A 19,535-nucleotide genomic window follows, 5' to 3' on the forward strand; every position below is an offset into this window, starting at 1 on the left:
CGTCGAACTGAGTCGAGTGATATATGCCATTCGGCCCTTTGGAGCACTTTCTTATCTTCGGTTTTGCGAGTGATTGCTATACCTTTCTAGGAGAAAGGCAAAAAGTTTAAGGAAAATATTAATTAGGAGTAAAATATTCGTGCTGAAGAAATAGCGAAATAAAAGAAATGACTTTGAATTTCGTACACTTCAATCACGAGCAATACCGGGAACGTACGAATAGCTCAATACCAAATTTAAATTATGTTGAGGCCATATGCCATATGATCAAAGCAGTTACAGTATTAAATAGTCTTTGAATTTCGTTTCTTTTCATAACTTTTGAATCACGTATCGAATTGCTATGAAATTTCTTACTTGTGAGTTTGAGAGACAACCCGTTCAAATGACACTAGATATGTTCAAATAAGTCGTGTGATCTTTGACATAATAGACTTTCGTTGTTTTTATAATTTAATACATAACGGTTGGAATAAAAATACGATTATAGTCAAATAAAATGGGAACCTATAGGAGAGCCAAACTTTTCATTTGACACTGAGATTGTTGAATTTAGTCCAGCCATTGTTGGGAGAACGAGTGAATTTGAAACGTCACCGAAACATGTTTCTTTTCACAATTTTTGAACCACGTGTTTAATCAATATAAAATACATCGATTAACCTTTAACTAGCCCGTTCATTTGATACCAATGTTGCTCAAATCGGTAGTGTACTTTCTGAGATTATGAAGTTTCGTGATTTTCATATTTTGATACATTACAGACAAAGTAACAAACCGATTACATTGAAATTCAATAGGGTGTTATGAGACAGCTAGACCTTTCATTTGACACTAATTTCGTGGAAATCGGCTCAGCCATCTCTGAGAAAAGTGAGTGAGTTTAAGTAGTTTTCGGAATGTGTTTCTTTTCATAGCTGGATTTCACATTTTTAAACATAACAGGCAAAGTAATAGTCCGATTGCAAAAAAAATCGATAGGGTCTTATGGGGTATTTAGAACTTCCAAATGACACTGATTTTGTGGAAATCAGTTCAGCCATCTCTGAGAAACATGAGTGAGATTAAACACTCTCCAGAACACGTTTCTTTTAATAACTTTTGAACCACATGTTCAATCTTAATGAAACTCAAAAGTTAAGAGTTCTTCAAGTAGCCTGTTCATTTGAAATTAATTTTGTTCAAATCGGTTGAGTAGTTTCTGAGATAATGATGTTTCATGGTTTTTACATTTTTAAACATAACCTCAAAACTGAAAATCTGATTGCAATAAAATTCAATAGGGTCTTATGAGGCAACTAGACCTCTCATTTGCAATTAATTTCATGAAAATCGGTCCAGCCATCTCTGAGAAAATCGAGTAAGATTGGGAGAGCGTTATATACACACACACATACATACACACACACACACACACACACACACACACACACACACACACACACACACACACATAGAAAATGCTCAGCTCGTCAAACTAAGTCGATTGATATACGAGATTCGACCCTTTGGAGCACTTTTATACCTTTGGTTTTTCCAGTGATTGCTATACCTTTCTAGAAGAAAGGCAAAATGTAAGTCATATGACAAAAATGAAATTAGTTCGTAAAGGTATTTAGTTATTTTGGTTGTTTTCCAGAAACTAACAGTGGTCGTCTTTAAATTCAAAATGGTGTCCAAGGTCAATGTTTGGTTTCTATGCATCATCTCGATTACGGAAACATCCATGTTGAGTATTATTTGGTCATTTTCGACTGTTTCCTATAAGTTGCCATTTAGCGATTCAAAATGGTGCCTGAGGTCAATTGTTAGCTCATTGCATCATTCTGGTTCCAGAGATACTCATATTGGATGGTATTTGGTTATTTTAGGCTGTTTTTCACAATCCGGAAGTCGCCATCTTGGATTTCAAATGGTATTTAAGATAATTTCTAGCCTCTGAGCGTCATTCTGGTTGAAGAAACACCCATATTGGGTGTTATTCGATCATTTTCGGCTGTTTCCCAGGAACCGGAAGTAGCCAACCTAGAATCCAAAATGGGTCTGTGGCAGGGTTGCAAATTATCACTGTCAGTGATAGATTCTCAGTTGAAACTGAATACTACGAATATCAGTATCAACACGAACGAGCTGACAGTGATAATTGCTTGCAGCACCAATCAGTTGACAGTGGTAATGCTGACTAGCAGCATTACTGTGATTTCGCACACGCTGTGTTGCTCTAGCGATGTTTATGCGGTGTAGGATGAAGGTGCCTACCTACTCCATTGACTTCATGCAATAGATTGGCTCAGATAAAATAATTTCGATGTTAATTAAGATATATCATTTATATGACTGACATGATTATTGACTGATAGTTGACTTGGGTGACACTCAATTTCAGTTTGAAGTGAGTGAGAGTGAAACTGCTGTTGGATCACTTTCATTTTTCTGTGTCGAAATTTCCCAACACTGGTCTGTGCTCGATTTCAGCCGCTGTGTATCATTCTAGATCCGGAGATACTCATGTTAGACGGAAATCGGCCATTTTCGGCTGTTTTCCAGAAACCAGAAGTTGCCATCCTACAATTCATAATGGTGTCTGAGGTCAATTTTTAGCTTCTTGCAACATTCTGGGTCCACAGCAGCGTTGCCACTAAGTTTTCAATAAAATCTGGCAAAACGAAAATAAAAAGTCTGGCAAAAATCTGGCACTCATTGTCAAAAAAAATTCCCGACAAAATTTAAAGTGAAGATTTTTTTTTGCTCTCGCCGGGTGTAGGTACGTAAGGGCCGATCATGGTCCGTCTCGCAATGCTGACCTTTTTGCGAGACGACGCGGATAAAATCTGGCAAAAATCTATCTCATTATCAAATATCTGGCAGATTCTGAGGTTTATCTGTTTGTCTGGCACGCAAACAAAAATCTGGCCAAATCCAGATTTATCTGGCATACTGGCAACGTTGGTCCCGAGACACTCATATTGGGTGGTATGTGGTCACTTTGGGCTGTTTTTCAGAAACCGAAAGTCGTCATTTTGGACTTTAAAATTGCCTGTGAAATCAATTTCTGTCATCTGGGCGTAATTCTGGTTCCGAAAACATTAACATTGAATGGTATTTGCTCATTTCCGGCTGTTTCACAGACACCGGAAGTCGCTATCTTGGATTTAAAAATGGCATTTGGAGACGATTTCTGGCCTCTGAGCGTCATTATGGTTAAAGAAACACTCATACTGGGTGGGTATTTGGTCATTTTCGGCTGTGTTCCAGATACCGGAAGTCGTCATCCTACAATTCAAAATGTTGTCTAAAGTCGACCTGTGGCTTCAGTGCATCATAATAATTCCGGAAATACCCATATTTGGTCGTTTGCCGCTGTTTTTCCGAAACCGGAAGTCGCCATTTTGGATTTCATAATGGCATTTGGTGACAATTTCTGGATTTTAAACGTACTGGTTGAAGAAACAATTATATTGGGTGGTATTTGGTCATTTTCAGCTGTTTTTCAGAAACCAGAAGTCGCCATCTTAGAATTCAAAAGGGTATTTGTGGTCGATTTTAGCTCATGTGTATCATTCTAGATCCGGATATTATTATATCGGGAGGAAATCGGCCATTTTTGGCTGTTTTCCAGAAACCGGAATTTGCCATCTTACAATCCAAAATGTTGCCTGAGGGCGATTATGGAACATATTTGTTACCTCTTAAAACATTCACCTGCCAAATATGGTTCCATTTAGTTGATTAGTTCGCGAGTTGTGCAGAAATTTGTGCTTCATTTGTATGGAACCCCTACCTTTAAAAATAGGGAGGGACGTCAAACTATTATGGACATATTTGTTACCTATATAAACATTCACATATTGGTTGTATTTTCTTGATTGGCACTTGAGCTGAGCGAAATTTATGTTTCCTTTGTATGGGACCCCTCCCTTCCAGAAGAAGGAGAGGTCTCAAACTATCATAGGAACCTTTATCGGCACCAAAAACACACGGCACAATTTTTCACGTCGATCGGTTCGGTAGTTTTCGAGCCTATATGAATCAGACAGACAGACCGGACTGCATTTTCATATGTATAGATTACAACATCAATATTATAGAACCTGAAGAGTGAATATACATTTATTGAATTGAAGGGTTCATGTAAATCTATTTTAACAAATAAAAGTTTGAATGAGAAAGGCTGGGTCCGACCGCTAGGTGGATTAATTTAGGTTTTTTATATAAGATTGAGCTCTAGGGAAAAACCTGTGATGACCAGTGTAATCGATGCCTACGGAGTTAAGGGGCCGTAGATTTAGCGTAATTCGATCCACTGGAAAGGGAAGCAGTCTCGATCAAGGTTAATAATCGATAACATATCGTAAACGTCGATGACGATACTGTCTGTTATCGTTATCGACGGTGACGCTAACGTCTTCAGGCATTGCACACTGGGAAAAAATGAACCCAAATTCCCACTAATTGGGAGCCGCTGGGCTGGCAACCCTAAATATAGCATTTTTAATGTAAAATTGGTCAATAAATCGATTGGTGATATTTTCATTCTATGCAGGGTACGGCAAAGGGTCTATATTTCCAAAAAGTTTTGAATGGTGCGTACAACATAAGTCATTGCGATGTTTTATCCGAGAACTTCGGAAGTTTGGACATTGAACACTTTTGGGCGAAATCCGAGCTTCTTTTGACTTTCTTCTTGCACCTCTTTCTTCTTCTTCTGTTGTTTTTCATCAATGGACTGGAATCTCCAGAGTCTCCTTTATCTTCTTTGTCGTCTTACTCCCCTTCATCAACATTTATTTATTCTACTTTCCCTAATCTTCTTCTCCGGTGGCCCTCATTTGACGTACCACCGCGCCGTGTGGCCAGGGATGTTTCTACGGCGATGTAAATCTACATTTTTCACATGTACAGTAAGGTCGCTTTTTACGCGGGTTGCTTTTCTCCATTACTCAAAAACGGTACAAGATATCGACCTCATTTCAATCACGTTTTCCGTTTTAGGCCACGAGTGATCATATATCAGTTTTCAAAAAAAATTCACAATTTTCGGTGTAAATACTCAAAATTTGAAATATTGCATTTTGGTCTCTAGATTGACCACTATCATATTCAAACGAGATTTGAACGTTTTAGGACGGTTTCCTTTGTTATATTTGCAACTCAAAAAAGTCGTTTTTTACGCGGGCCCATACAAATTTGGAACGCATCCCCCGCGTAAAAAGCGACCTTAGTGTATTTCGAAATTTTCGCGAATTTTTCAAAAAAGTATTTTTCACGTGGAATGTTTTTATTGTTTAATGTTCAGTGTTAAAACCGCTTATTTAGAATGTTCGAAGAGGTAACTTGATCCGATTACTAACCTTTTTTTATTTTTTCTTTATAGTCAGCTCGGTTCACATGCGAAAATAATACTGCTGTTGATTCTTTTTCGAAAGAATTTAGCAGAAATGATTGAAAACGTTTACCAAATGAAGTTTTTTTAGGCGTATTTCAGAATTTACGCGCTTTATAACGCTCTACGTACCCCCAGATAAAAAAGACTTTAATGTAGCTTTGTTTGTGTTTTATGCTTCATCAGAGTGAATTGCGTCATGAAATCTATCGAACTTGAAATGAACAATCAAACAGTTTTTACGCCATAAAATTTTTTTTGGTTATATAATGAAACTAGTATTTTCCACTTTGAATCCATTTTTGTAATCAAAGGAATGAACGGTTGCGTTTAAAAGATGAACTCGACGTTAGATAAACTTATTTGAAATCTGTTTGATGTTATATCAAAAGTGTAAGCGATACTCAAAGATACAATACAATTTGTTTTCACATGTTCCTCCCCCATTTGCGGAGAAGGGGTCGCATTTTTGGCTAGGACTGGTCAAAGCATAAAAATCTCGCTTCAGGTATGAGACAGAATCAACGGGTCTTCGATATACATAAACGCAACCCCCTCCCAGCAAAAAGGGGAGGATCATGCTTACACTTTTTATATTACATTAAACAGATTTCAAATAAGTTAATCTAACGTCGAGAAGAACCTATTTTTGTATTGTAGGGGAATCGGGGCAAAATTGATATGTTGCTGACATTTTACGTGGACCAGACACTTACCAATCGATTCCTGAGACCTTTTTACTCAATATAAGATATAATTTGACTACCACTTCCAGATAGTAGCGCATTACCATTAATGCTTATACATACTCGATATTATTTTGCTCTGTGAAATATACTAAAGCCATGCCAAAACCGGTTCCGTAGAATCACCGTTTTGAGCTCAGTTTTTGCCCGATTTAAGATCTGTTTGTTTTAAAAGATGGGTAAGAAGATGCTAACATGTGAACAAACTCTTAGAATTTGGATATTTGGCTTTAAAGCAAAATGGCGTTGAAAAAACATCGAAAATTTCCGATTTCTCAAAATTCAAAACTCGGGGAAATTTATTTTCGCATCAAACTTCATCAAAAAATCATACATAGAAGCCAAGGCAAAAGTATTGTTGCATTGTGTTATTTAAAAAATGGTGAGTAATTCTCCGTTCTTTAAGAAACCTTTTTGGGTTCGTAAGAAAATACCGTACTGCAACAAATTTGCAACACTTAAGCTGTGTTGTAATTTCTTGCACTGAAAAATCAACAAAAAATGAACTTTTTCATCGATCTGAAAGGTTTAGCATGTTAGTTATTCTATTGTTTTTGCAATGAAGTGCTATTTATATAGACTTAAACACGTTTTGTACATGGAAACAAAGAGAATTTAGAAATCGGCTTTGATTCAAGCTTCGAACACTTCAACGTAATCGTTAAGAGATAGATAAGCAAACCATCTGCATACTGACTGCCACTTTTTTCAACGCCTGCTGATTCTCCGGAAGTGGCCCAGCAGTAAACAACTATGCATCACTGGATGGAGAACATTTAATGGAACGAAACCATCATCAAAATCATTCTAGCTATACTGCCGTTCCATGCATAATTGTCCCATGTTACTTTTTAGTCGTTTTTACTTTTCATCACTAAACGTTATTTTTTAACGTATATTTCCAGAAACATACTTCAGCAAACACTTTTTTGTTCTAGAAATAAATTTACGTTTTACGAAATTGAAATGCAGTCGACTAAACAGCGCACTAGAAAACCAAGAATAATGTCAGTTCGACCAAGCATCGCTTCAAATTCTTCGCCTCAATATTCACCAGCAGGAGGGGTAATTTTATTGTGTTAGTATTGGCAGTACGGAGCACGAGGTGAATGAAGCAATATTAAGGAAAAAAGTGTTCTAACTAAATTGTTAATACCTTTCACAATATTCTTTTCTTCCCGACACATAATTACTAATGGAAAATTCGATCAGATTTACCATTAAAGTTAATAGACAACGCTTGTTCTGCCGGTAACATGAAACTCGCCGCCTGGATCCCAACCCTTTTGCGTGTGGCAATGAAGTTGCTTTACTTGTTTTCAGGCTGTGATAAGAATTCGTTATGGTTTACATTACACCCCGATAAAATGTTGGTATGGAAACTATTAAAAATGAAAAACTATTATTTGATTTCTCCGTCTCCGGCAGGCAGGACAGGTACCTACCGGGCGCACTACAAACGCGATCTGCAAATCCCACTCGATTTGGTTCACGCGTTACGTTTTTTTTTCTTTCTTGCTTGCCTGGAAGTTTATGGAAGCTCGTCGAATGATTTGTGGACAGGCGTAGTTCAATTAAAAGCCCTGATATCGTGTTGTTCTGCATCCACTTCTTCCCCTTAACCCGCACCAGCACGACCCGAGTAGACTGACATTGCTGTAACGGAATTATATCGCATCTCCTGAGTCGCCGTTTGAAGCTGATGTGTTCGCACAGTGGGTCAATCAAACGGAAGAAAATTAGTTTGCGGAGATTTTCTCGATATTGAAGCTTGCGTTGTGTAGTGCAAAAATTAACCAGAATCGTGCCACCGTACGGGGAGGCGTCCGTGGCGTGCCTTCATTAGGCAGTGTAGTTGGCGGCCGATGGACGTGAGCAAGCTGTTCCGAGTGGGGACAGCACCACATTGTACGGGGAGGCAATAGGATGCAACAGGTGCTTATGGCATACCGATTCCGGCCCCTTGGAAGGCCGCAGAGGGAAAAAATGAAAAGCTATTTCATTGAGCAGATTCTTGCCTCGGGCAGACGACGCTGCTTGTGCCCCTGCTATCATGGCAATGTCGAGCATTTGAAGGAGGAGAGAAAAAAAGGGAAGCAGAAATGGTGCAGATAAACTGAATCGGTAGGTCAATATCGTGACCTGTGGAAGGCTGAAGGCGTACTTTGCAGCTCGGTAAAACTATTCAGAATTTTACGCTCTGCATATCGAACTGGCCCCGGTTGGGTTTAGCACCGGAGGGAACTGCCCTGGCAGTATTCATTAAAAAGGCAACATCGCGGAGAATGCACTTCGCGTGGAGATTACGCTAGTGCACTTTTTGCCGGTTCAGAGATGAAGAACCAACTTCCAGCTTTGCCTCGTTTGCGGTTTGTTTCGGTGCAAAATTCAACAATTATTTTGCATACACTGCCTCATACGTGCTAGGGTTCATAACTGGAGAAAACCTCCAACGACAGCAGATCATTTTGATATGATTAATTCCTGCAGCTAATTCCTCATGTTTAATGTATTTAGGGGAAACGATGATAAACTTGAAAATACCCTTGCATAAAATCCACCTCCCGGGGAGTGGTCCAGATGCGACACGGCTACCGAGCCGGCTATCGGTGAGGGTAAAATTTCATTTGTTGGTCTCTGTCATACCAAGTTAATCCGATTCTGTAATAGTTCCGCAAAACGCTACTCTACCTCATGGACTTCGATGTCATCAATGAAGGCAAGCCGAACCATCAAGTAACGGAAAGAGACAACCTCCAATAAGAGTTTGATTTGTTATAGAAAAGAAATATATGCATTTATGTAAATATTCAACCTTTATATCATTTGTATGTAAATTAACCTCTTCTGTTGCCTTCCTACTGCCGAAGCCGGCTCCGGCGAGGAAAAGCGAAAACTGTCTGAAACCTATAAAACTTGTCAGTCCCGGGAAGCGAGGTGCAATATCTCCTCGAACTTTCGCGCGTGGGTGGCTAACAATTAGAATTTATATATATTTTTTTTATTTAATTACCTTCCCCTGTGCTTTGCATCCCAGCCTGGTAAACCGGGAGGGATGCTGCAAATATCGGCAATCAACATCAATGCTCACAGAGAAAACGGGGCGACGACATCCAGGCTCTCGGTTGCAGCGGAGGCATAAGTAAGTAGTAGTTGCTGTTTCTGGTAGCCTCTGCTTGTGACCGCTCGGGGTGCTTCTGGGCGGGTTGCAGCATGTAACATGTCATATCTCATAGAAAAACAAACAACTGCGGAGGCCCAACCGACTGCACCTTGCAAAGTTGTTGTGAGGTTTCGCTGGCTTTTCTTCTCTCCGCGATTTTTAGTTTTATTTTTGTAGCGATGTGAGTGCTGTTGCGATGGATTGTTTCGCCGCCACTCTAACGGATCGGTTTGTAGAGAAAGGCATAATCAAAGCCGCCCATCGGTTCCTTGATACGGTTTCGCTGCTGATGGCTGGCCGTAGTGGGTCGTGGGTTCACCTTTTTGTTGGTCGGTGAGCTTCCGAAGAAATTCCAAATGGTCAGCGCTTCGTCGTAGCCGGCGCTTGCTGGAGGAAAATTTTAGAAAATGAGAATGTAAAGTGTTTTGTATTGCAACTAGGAGAGGAATATGCTTATTTGGAATATACATGGAACAAATTTCTCGTCACTTGCCTGGGTCAAAGATCTTGTCTAACAAAGCAATTTCACTGGACGACGTGTCTTACTAAACTCAAAGTGAAACGGTATAGGAGCCGACTTTGAAACTTAATCTGACATCCAGATGTAAGGTGAGCATATCTTCTTTCGGGAGAAGTCAAATAACTTACCTAGTTGTTTACCATCCGGACTCCACAGAAGATGTCCTACCAAATCTTCGTGATTCTCCATGACGTCCACCACGCGGTCCATTGAAGCTAGTACTACTATATCTGGTAGTTTGCCACCTGAGAAATGAATTTGATTACAAAACCTTGAAGGAATATGACTCTTTAAAAAAAATCTATCTTTTGGTTAAATCAAACTAAACTTGTAAATTTTTTTGCAAGTATTTAACTGGTACTACAACTTTGTCAAAAAGAGTATTGCTCAGACCCAAAAACCGAAGTTGTGAAAGCACATTAACAGCACAATTATCAGTAAATTATCGTCCCGATAATCTACCGTTTATAATGGTAAATATCGCGATAATTATCGTTGCGATAATTTGCTGATAATTGTACTGATAATATGATCTCACAACTCCAGGTTTAAAGTTTCAGTTATGCTCTCTTCGACAAGATTGCAATACTACTTGAGAGCGCCACAGAAAGTTATGTAAAATTCAAATATCGAAAGTTATGTTCAGATGAGTTTCAGGGAAAGCTTTGCAACTTTAAGTGGCTGAACTTCAAAGATATTATGGGTGTAAAGATATTAACGTATTAATTGGAAAAATACGCTCTTTTCAAATCATCATATCTATGATGAAAAAAAAATCTCCTGGTTCGAAAGACAACTCGTGTACTTTATTGTATAAAAATAAATGTAAATGAGCTATTTCAAATTGAATAAAATTAGTTTGCATCTGTGATTTTTTTGTCATATGGGTGCGGATTTCAAAGTTATCGTTCATTTAGTTGGTAAAACAACAGTATATATTCTTCGGTGAAATTGTAAATGAGCTTATTCGAGCTAATTTCACAAAAAAAAATGTTTCTCTTCCTAGATAGAAGCCCAGAAAACCAGCAACAGGTGCAAAATATTTAGTCGCATTGTAAATTCAGAAGATGTTTTCATAAGGTTTCTTCCAGCATCGGATCCCGTAATTTCGCTTTAAAACTGACGTCAAATATTTGACACATTCACCAATGGAAGCACGTAAATTGATTTAGAACTGAAACATATTGAGTGTCCTCAATCCTCATTTTCAAAATAAATTTTTGCCTATTATGTTTTAATGAAAGCGAAAAGCCCTTTCTTTGCATTTCCTATAGCATCTTTGTTCTTTACAGCTACCGAAAACTATTCTAATGATTGTGCCGTATTAATTAAAGCATAGAGTCTATGTAGTTAGGGAGCGAAAAATAAGCGAACGGAAAAATATGTCGTATTATTAATTGAAATAATCTTCGCATAAAACAATGAACAAAAATTGCCGATTTTTCATGGGCTTACCTGCCCATGCTGTGGAAAAACTACCCATGCAGCATCAATCTTAGTAACCAATGAATCAGCAGAAAAAAATTGACAGCTCTATCAGTCGAGGCTGAATCGTGATGGCGAAAACAGTGAAGCTACTCGTTCAAAAATGCGCGTTCGAAGAACGGTACCCCGCCGCGTCGAAAACGGACATCGTGCGGCACTTTGTGGACGTCGGATACACCCGTTCCGGCATCTAGAACATCTTGGCACTATTGGACATCAATCAACGCATCGAAAGAAAGCCCGGTACTGAGCGGCTGACGACCGGTTGGTCGGTGCAACCGGCCAAGCTGTGGGAATGTACCTGGCGAACAGGTAGCCTTGTCCTTGTCAGGTAGCAGCAGTCTCGTCCACTGGTCTCGGGGCTGCAGGCAATGATACAGCGACAGAGACTGAATAAGATGGTCAAGCCGATTTTCCCGGCAAATCGCGACGTGGCGGTGGTGATGAACGACGAGACCTATCTCGCCCTGGATGGCAACAACTGGCAAGGCACTTCGTATTTTACTCACCTCACGAGGAAAGTGAGCTTCGAGGTGAAGATCCCAAGCAACAATTGAAACATAACAATAAAATAAATTGTGATCATTTGTTGCACTAATGAAATTCCGAGGTTTTAAGAAACAATTTTTGTTACTACGATGAAATTGTAAAGATACTAGGAACAACTAAAGTTGCATCGCTGCTTCAAAAATCTTCACACCAACAACGTAATTCGCGAGGTTGGATTTGTTGTTGAAACGCGTAAACGACATTTGAAAACCTAACCTTCACTGAATAGATCTAGTGGGTGGAGCATATAGGTTGCCAACGTGATGCTTGCGAGATACAAAAACAAACACACAAAAATACTTCCAACAGTTGCTGTCATGTTCTCAAGCCATATAACAGCAACTTTTGTTCGATCGTTTGCCTTATATTTGTTTTTGAGATGAGGTTATTTACTGCGTTGTAACTTTTGGATACTTGGATTGGAAGTCGTCCAAACAGTGTGGGTCTCTAAAACGAAATGAAATAAATTGCTTTGAATTTAATTATCACGCTGAGGTGCTGATGAATTGAAGAAGAAAAATTAAAAACTGAGAATGAGCATGAGCATTAGACTGGGACACAGTTGAATGGGAAAAAAGCTTTTGTGTAATTTTTTCGCTCCCATGCACTTTTCGTGTTCCTTATGGGTCCTGTAACAACTGTGTAACTTTTCAGATCGATCGGTGGAACCCCTGATTTGCGCCCGATTTTTAAAGTTTCCATACGATTTTTTATGGGAAAATCCTAGAATCCTAGAAAGCTTATTTCCCTCTTTTAGGGGGAGTAATCAATCTACATTAAAACTTGATAGTTAATACTTTAAGCTTGCTCCGATAATGAAGATAACGCGAGCAAAATATCATACCTTTAAGCTTTATCCTACACGAAAATGTTTTTCACTACGTAGGGGTGTTTAGAAAGCTGATTTCTCACTTTTAGAGGTATAAATCACACAACGAATACTATCAAAATATAGGGATTGATATTCTAAGCATTTTCTCCGAAGATACTATGAGCAAAAAATCACGCTTTCAAGCTTAATTCTACGCGAAACTGTTTCTCATCACGTTGTTGAGTTTGCAACAGCAGCATGCTGCAGCAGTGTTGCTGGAAAAATTCAATGTTGAGCCGTTCGTCAGACATTTGATCAGTTTAAGGTGAATAACTTTTTTTACAAATTTTGTAGCGCCTTACAGTCTTCAGAAGAATTATCCCCAGGAAAATTTTCTACAAATATCATGTATTGGTATATTTTTCGGAAACTTTAAAAATCGGGCGCAAATCAGGGGTTCCACCGATCGATCTGAAAAGTTACACAGTTGTTACAGGACCCATAAGGAACACGAAAAGTGCATGGGAGCTAATATTTATTTTTTGTCTCACCCTAATGAGCATGATAAGGGAAGCAAAATCAAAAACTGAGCCATAAACTAACAAGTCTTTCTAGAGCAAATGACGAAAATAGTAATTGAATAGAATAGAAATTGATAATTGGAGTTGAATCCTCATCAAATTTCTGGAAATAATCAAAGATAAATTGCTATTCAGACAATCTTTCTCCATTCTGACCATTTGCCATTTTACAACCTTATTACAACGCCATGTAGTTGCTATTTCACCCTAGTTGCTGCTACGATACATCCTCGTTGCTAAAATTTGACCATGCAGCATTTACCAGGTTGTTATCAAATTCCACGTATTAGTTCATACACATTGCTGTTTCATTCTTGAAACTTGTGGTGAAACCAGAGCCTGACAAAGTCATTTTCAATTGACAATTATTAGGTTATAGTGACGCTTTGACCCGCCGCTTCCAGTTGAAAAGCTTTTGTATCATTTTCGAGCACATCGTGAGTCACATGACACACAGTCGAAAGCTCTTGCTGTGATTCTGACAACTGAAGGGCCTTCAATTGATACAAACGCTTTTCAATTGAAAGCGGAAATTACCACTATCACTCTCACATGACGAATCTCAATTGAAAAGAGATATATATATATATATATATATATATATATATATATATATATATATATATATATATATATATATATATATATATAAATATATATATATATATATATATATATATATATATATATATATATATATATATATATATATATATATATATATATATATATATATATATATATATATATATATATATATATATATATATATATAGGAAAGAGGAAGGAAATATTGAACGAACGACGCGATGCGGTGCTAATTTCAATTGAGACGCTGAAGGAAAGGAAAGAGTCTCTTCCTCCGTCACTCTCTCCGTCGATTGAAATCCGAAAGAAGGAAGAGGGAAAGAAAGAAAGAAGTGATTCGTTGATAGTAGCCGAAAGGAATCAAGGGAAAATGAAACTGTTCGAATCGAAATGACAGCGCGAGTATATCAGTTTCATTGTTTTTTTTCGAAAATGTAGAGCCCTGGGTGAAACAACGAAAATGTTGCAATTGGCTCCGCCTCCTGCGTTTTTTTTTTTGTCATTGTATAAGAAACTGAGATGTAGCTGCAACTTAGTTTAGCATAAGAATTTGTTGCTGTGATGCACAAAGTTCATAATCGAAACAAATTTTGCTGCTTGGGTTCATTCCACACACCAAGTTTCCCAAAAAGGTGCTGCTGTGGCTGGCAATCAGCAGAAAGGGGATGTCAAAACCGCTCTGCTTTCGCTCCGGACTAGCCGTGAACGAGGAAATTTATAGTACGATATGCCTGCCGGAGGTTGCGTCGTTCGTCAAGAATTAGCATAAGGGCGAAAACGCGGAGTTCTGGCCGGATCTGGAAGCAATTATTGAAGGAAATGGCGCCTCAACCTCTGAGTTGGCTCCAGTCATATCTAACAAATTGCAAACAAATAGTGCGCTTCCAAAATAAACTCACAAAACTCATTGAAGTCACCTTTAAGGTGCCCCAGGGTTTTGGGTACACTTCTTTCCATCTTGTATGAAAATGACATTTCCCTCATACTTGAAACAATGAGCATATTAATTTACGCAGACGACATGAAACTCTTCATGGAAATCAGCAACTCTAGCGACGCAGAAGAATTCCTGAAAGAAGTCAACTTATTCTACACTTGGTGCAATAAAAGCCTACTGCAGCTCCATGTCAAGAAATGTAACGCAATAACGTTTAGTCGGTAGATTGAAACACCACTTATTGTAGCATCTCTGGGAAATCAAACTGTACAGAAAGGCAAGATTGTTAGGGGCTTAGGAGTAACCCTAGACATCAAGCTAACCTTTACTGAACACTATAACTCCATCATAAGTAAAGCAAATTGTATGCTGGGCTTTATTAAGCGGTTCAACCCCAATTTACAAGACCCGTACACTATCAAAATATTGTATATTACATATGTTAGACCTATTGTGAAATATTGTTATCTCATATGGAATCTATATGCTGCCGCACACGAAGAACGTGTAAAGTCAGTCTAAAAACAATTCCTTCTATACGCGCTTCGCAACTTGAATTGGACTGCATTTCCTCTGCCATCATATGAAGCACGTTGCATGCTCATTAAACTACAAACACTCAAACACCATGACGAATTTCCAATTCTTCGTCAATGACATACACTCATTTGCATTACTATCACAACTCAGCTTTTATACACCTTCTCGGCATCTTAAAACAAGGAAGCTATTTTCAGAAAAACAGTGCAGAACAAATAATGCAAAAAATGGTCCCATAAATCGAATGATGCGTCAGTATAGTCTACATTGTGAAACCATTGGCATAATTTCTGGACAAACCTGAAGTGTAAGATCCATTCCAACAATTTCATCACAAAAACTGAGGAGGAATTGATAAATGAAACGAAGAAAGAGCTCAAAAACATGCATACACGAATATTTCCGTCCGGCATAACGAATGTTCCTGCCGGAACTGTCGAAAGGCCACTCGCACGGGCGTAGAATTTTTTTTGCAATTAAGTTTTTTTGCAAGTATAGTTGCCTTCCATGGGAAATTTATTTATTTTTTATCATCATCCGAAAGAGTATCCATTTTTTAATGCAAACGTAACTAGACTAGACTTTTTTTAAGTTTTGAAAATTATGTGACATTGTTAACACTACAGGAGAAAAAATAAATAAATGTAATTCAAGATAATTGAACCGGCAGATGGATTCCTCTTTATCAGCCGAAGTTATCTTAAATCAGCGTATCTATTACTTTATCGAAAGACGTGTTTATGGATCAAGGCCGGATTCACATTTGTTAGGACCCGATGGTTTAAGCACTGAGAGAGGCCCGTGAGGCAGTTAAAAACATGGATTTCGTCATTTTATGTGTCGTGTTTTGTTTTAAGGTTACATTTGATTGGACCCCTAAAATGAAGAAATCTGGGGCCATGGCCTCTTTGCCTCGTACCAAAAATCCGGCCCCACCAGTATTTTAACCACTTTAATAAACTTTAAAACCTTACCTTATTGAAAAAAATAGCAGATTTAAGCTTGAGTTATTCAATTTTAAAAACAGAACTTATCTTCTTTATAATTCATATAATAAAGTACAGCTCTTCCAAACAAAAACAGAAGATATTTTTTTCATCCGCCCCATCCGAAGATAGTAACATTAAAAAGGGTGTATTTACAAAATTAAAGCGTCCCTGAGGCAATAGTTAGAGATTCTGTAATGTTGCAGATATATTTCAACACAATAACATGGATTTATGCCTGGCTGATCAGATACAAATGTCATGGAGTTCACTTATCTGTGTTTTGACGGAATTTTCCGAGGTTACCAAGTCGATGCAATCTATATCAATTCGAAGGCCGCTTTCGATCATATCAACCACAACATAGCTCTCAAAAAGTTCTGCTGGCCTCTGTGGCAGGCTGGAGTCTTATCGAAGCAGAGAACATTTCAAATCAAAATTGGCGCAATCTCGGGTCAATTCTGTTTATTTTATTCTTTAACGATGATACGAACCTATTCACCGAACGTTGAAGGGTCGTATATGCTGATAACTTCAACCGAATTATCCTTAGCGTTGAAAAGTGTGTAACCATATCAACATAAATTGAGCCGCGAAGTCTACAACTGCAACTACACGGTAGCTGCACATTCGTTGAAGCGTGTTGAAACCGTAAAAGCAAAAACGGATTACCTTCAAAACACATTTTAAACTTTAAGGAATATTTCCATTTATCTAAATTTAGGGAGAGAAGTACATTGTTTCTGCGGAAGCTTCTTTAAGAGTCGATTTGACAACAGATTGTCTTTCGAAGTAGCTATTCCTAGTCATCGAGGAGCTGCGTAGCCAAAAGGTTACAGAGTACAGATGGTCATGGGTTCGAATCTTAGTAGAATAATTCGATGTCAAAAAGGACTTTAAATATGAGTTTATTCTCAGGGTCCCCACCACTCACCCTCCCTTTACGCTGAATTCTATAATACCTTTGCGTGACTTCCTCTTAACAAAAAACAAGTCCCTCTTATCAATAAACCTGGCCAGAAGGAGTCACGACAGAACTTCTCCAGGGAATTATAATTGGCGACATTTGGCAGCAGGAAGGAGGCTCGGTATAGTAGAGTCGGTAATGTGTAAAAAGTAAGGGTAAAATCACATAACACACAAGCTCTGATAAAATAATAATAAGCATGCCACTTCTTAATAGCGGTATTGCTAAGAATAAAAGTGCGGGATACAGCAGACAACCGGGCATATCTCACAATAGATCACCGATACTGGTCGCAGTGAGGAAGTCCATACAGAAAAAAAAATTAAACATAATCTTTTTTTACATTCTTGACTACGATGCATGACTTTTTGGTTAGGATCAAGAATATGCCACTCTTTTATTGTTGTTTATATCATGTTAAAATATATGAAGTTTTTATGACTTGTTGTTGGCTTTTCCCCATCATTTCATGTAAAGTAGGATGAAATAAAGAAATAAAAATAATAATTATAATATTAATAACTTTTACATTCCTGGATAATATTTTTAAATTTTAGCTACCAGAATTTGCATCTTTTTAATTTGAATTTGAATAAAAAATAGAGCTAGAAAATGGTTTTTTTTCCAGATCCACCTTTAACAAAATTACTCTAATTCAGGCAATTCAAGAGCCACAAAAAGTAGTCTTCTACAATGTTGCTTAAAATCAAGTGATCTATAACTTTGTCGAAAATAGTATAATATTTTTTTCAAATTTCGACCATTGTTTCATTTCCTTAGTCCAAATCGTTCGATTTACTAATTTCCCCCGTCACGTCGATGACTGCGATCGGCTAATAATCTTCCCAATCCAGAATGCTACAAAAGCCGTATATTTATTTTGATCAGAAACATCCCAAATTCTTTAGACGAGCTCCTGGTACGGCCGCCATTAATACCAGCGAGATCGACGTTGAGTAGTCGAGTGCCAGATCATCGTCCAAGTAGTATCGAGGTTCTTCATCGTTTCTACTGCCCCCAAAAAACTCGTCCATCGTTTCCAGCTCTTACTTCAGTGGATCTGGATTAGCATCTTCGCGGAAAATCAAATCCTCGTGGGTCAAGGAGATAGTGAACACCTTTCCTTCGTGCTCCATACTTTTCCTAAAAGACGTTCCGGATTGGCCAAGTCGAGATAAAATGCTTGTTTCTTCTCCGTTTCACCCGTGCTGTCGAAGTAATCGTCTACCTAGCGATGCAACGGCAAGTACCAAACAATCCCAGAAATTGCAGATTCCAGAGCTTTACTGCAGCTTCCAATTTGGGGTTGTTTGACTTTTTCCTTCTAAACTGTCTGGAAACGTAAAGGTGCTGTCTTCAATATCACTCCAGGCATGAACCTATTGCCAATGCTTACAGTTCTCTTCTCCAGCATTTCTTGAACTCTTCGACTTTACTCTGATTCCGGCATCAAACCCTCTGAGAAACCCTTTTTGTTCAACGGTATACTGCGACTTGAGAAGATGGTGTAGCTCTTCTATCGACAAGCCAGCACATGAATGCTATCATAGAAAACCCTCGTCTTGTGTTAATTCTTGTTGTCCGTATCGTCCAGCCAAGTTTGAAGCGCATGAAAATCGTTATTATAAAAAAAATACCTTACAAACGGTGAACGCCAGCTCGTTCGTTGTGATGTCCTTCATTTCTGGATAAATTAAAAAAAAAATGAGTAAAATGACTTAGGAAAATCATAAAAACTCGACCCGTAGTTAGTTTTAATCTCTCAGATTTCTGGAGTACTTTGTGGGTATAGATATCTGTCTACCTATAAGCAATTAGCACAATCAAAAACAAGCCCAAGCTTTGAATATGGACTGACTGGACAGAAATCCGTTAATGTACTCAGCGCCACTGATGTCACTTGCCGTTTGAACCTTACTCAGTCAATATTCGTGCTCGCAGGCAGTTAGTCCACTAACTCCCGGATGAACATCGGGTTTATCAAATGGTCTATATATTTTGAATCTTCGAGGTGGAGCTGTTGACCGAAAACGTCGTAGGTGATAAAACTTCGGTGAATCGACCTTCCTCACTAAAAGGAAAATTTTTCGAGTTCCAAAAACCACATGCTTTTATCGATATTAGGTCCGGGCGAAAGGTGAACGTCGGAAGCGTTCGTGATAAGAATTGACGAGCGATCATCGGCGCCTTGGATGCACCCGCCTATTTATCCAATTTCTTCTTTATCGGCTCCTTTTTTTTTTACTCAGATTTGGAACTGCGTTGAATTACTCACGTTC

At 38.4% G+C, this 19,535-nt stretch overlaps 1 protein-coding gene across 2 annotated transcripts in view; it reads right to left on the reverse strand.

The window, feature by feature from the left end:
• Nucleotides 1-8,926: 8,926 nt before the first annotated feature.
• LOC129723101 (protein cortex) overlaps nt 8,927-19,535 on the reverse strand; it is a 110,400-nt gene continuing 99,791 nt past the window's right edge. For both annotated transcript variants that reach the window (XM_055677068.1, XM_055677067.1), the window contains exons 5-6: nt 9,941-10,057; nt 8,927-9,679 (exon numbers count right to left, since the gene is read on the reverse strand). In XM_055677068.1, the coding sequence (XP_055533043.1) occupies nt 9,510-9,679; nt 9,941-10,057 (287 nt within the window). In that variant the 3' untranslated portion in view covers nt 8,927-9,509. The remainder of the gene's footprint in view (nt 9,680-9,940; nt 10,058-19,535) is intronic.

The sequence above is a fragment of the Wyeomyia smithii genome, chromosome 2 (genome assembly GCF_029784165.1).
Source record: "Wyeomyia smithii strain HCP4-BCI-WySm-NY-G18 chromosome 2, ASM2978416v1, whole genome shotgun sequence".
NCBI classification, from domain to species: Eukaryota; Metazoa; Arthropoda; class Insecta; order Diptera; family Culicidae; genus Wyeomyia; species Wyeomyia smithii.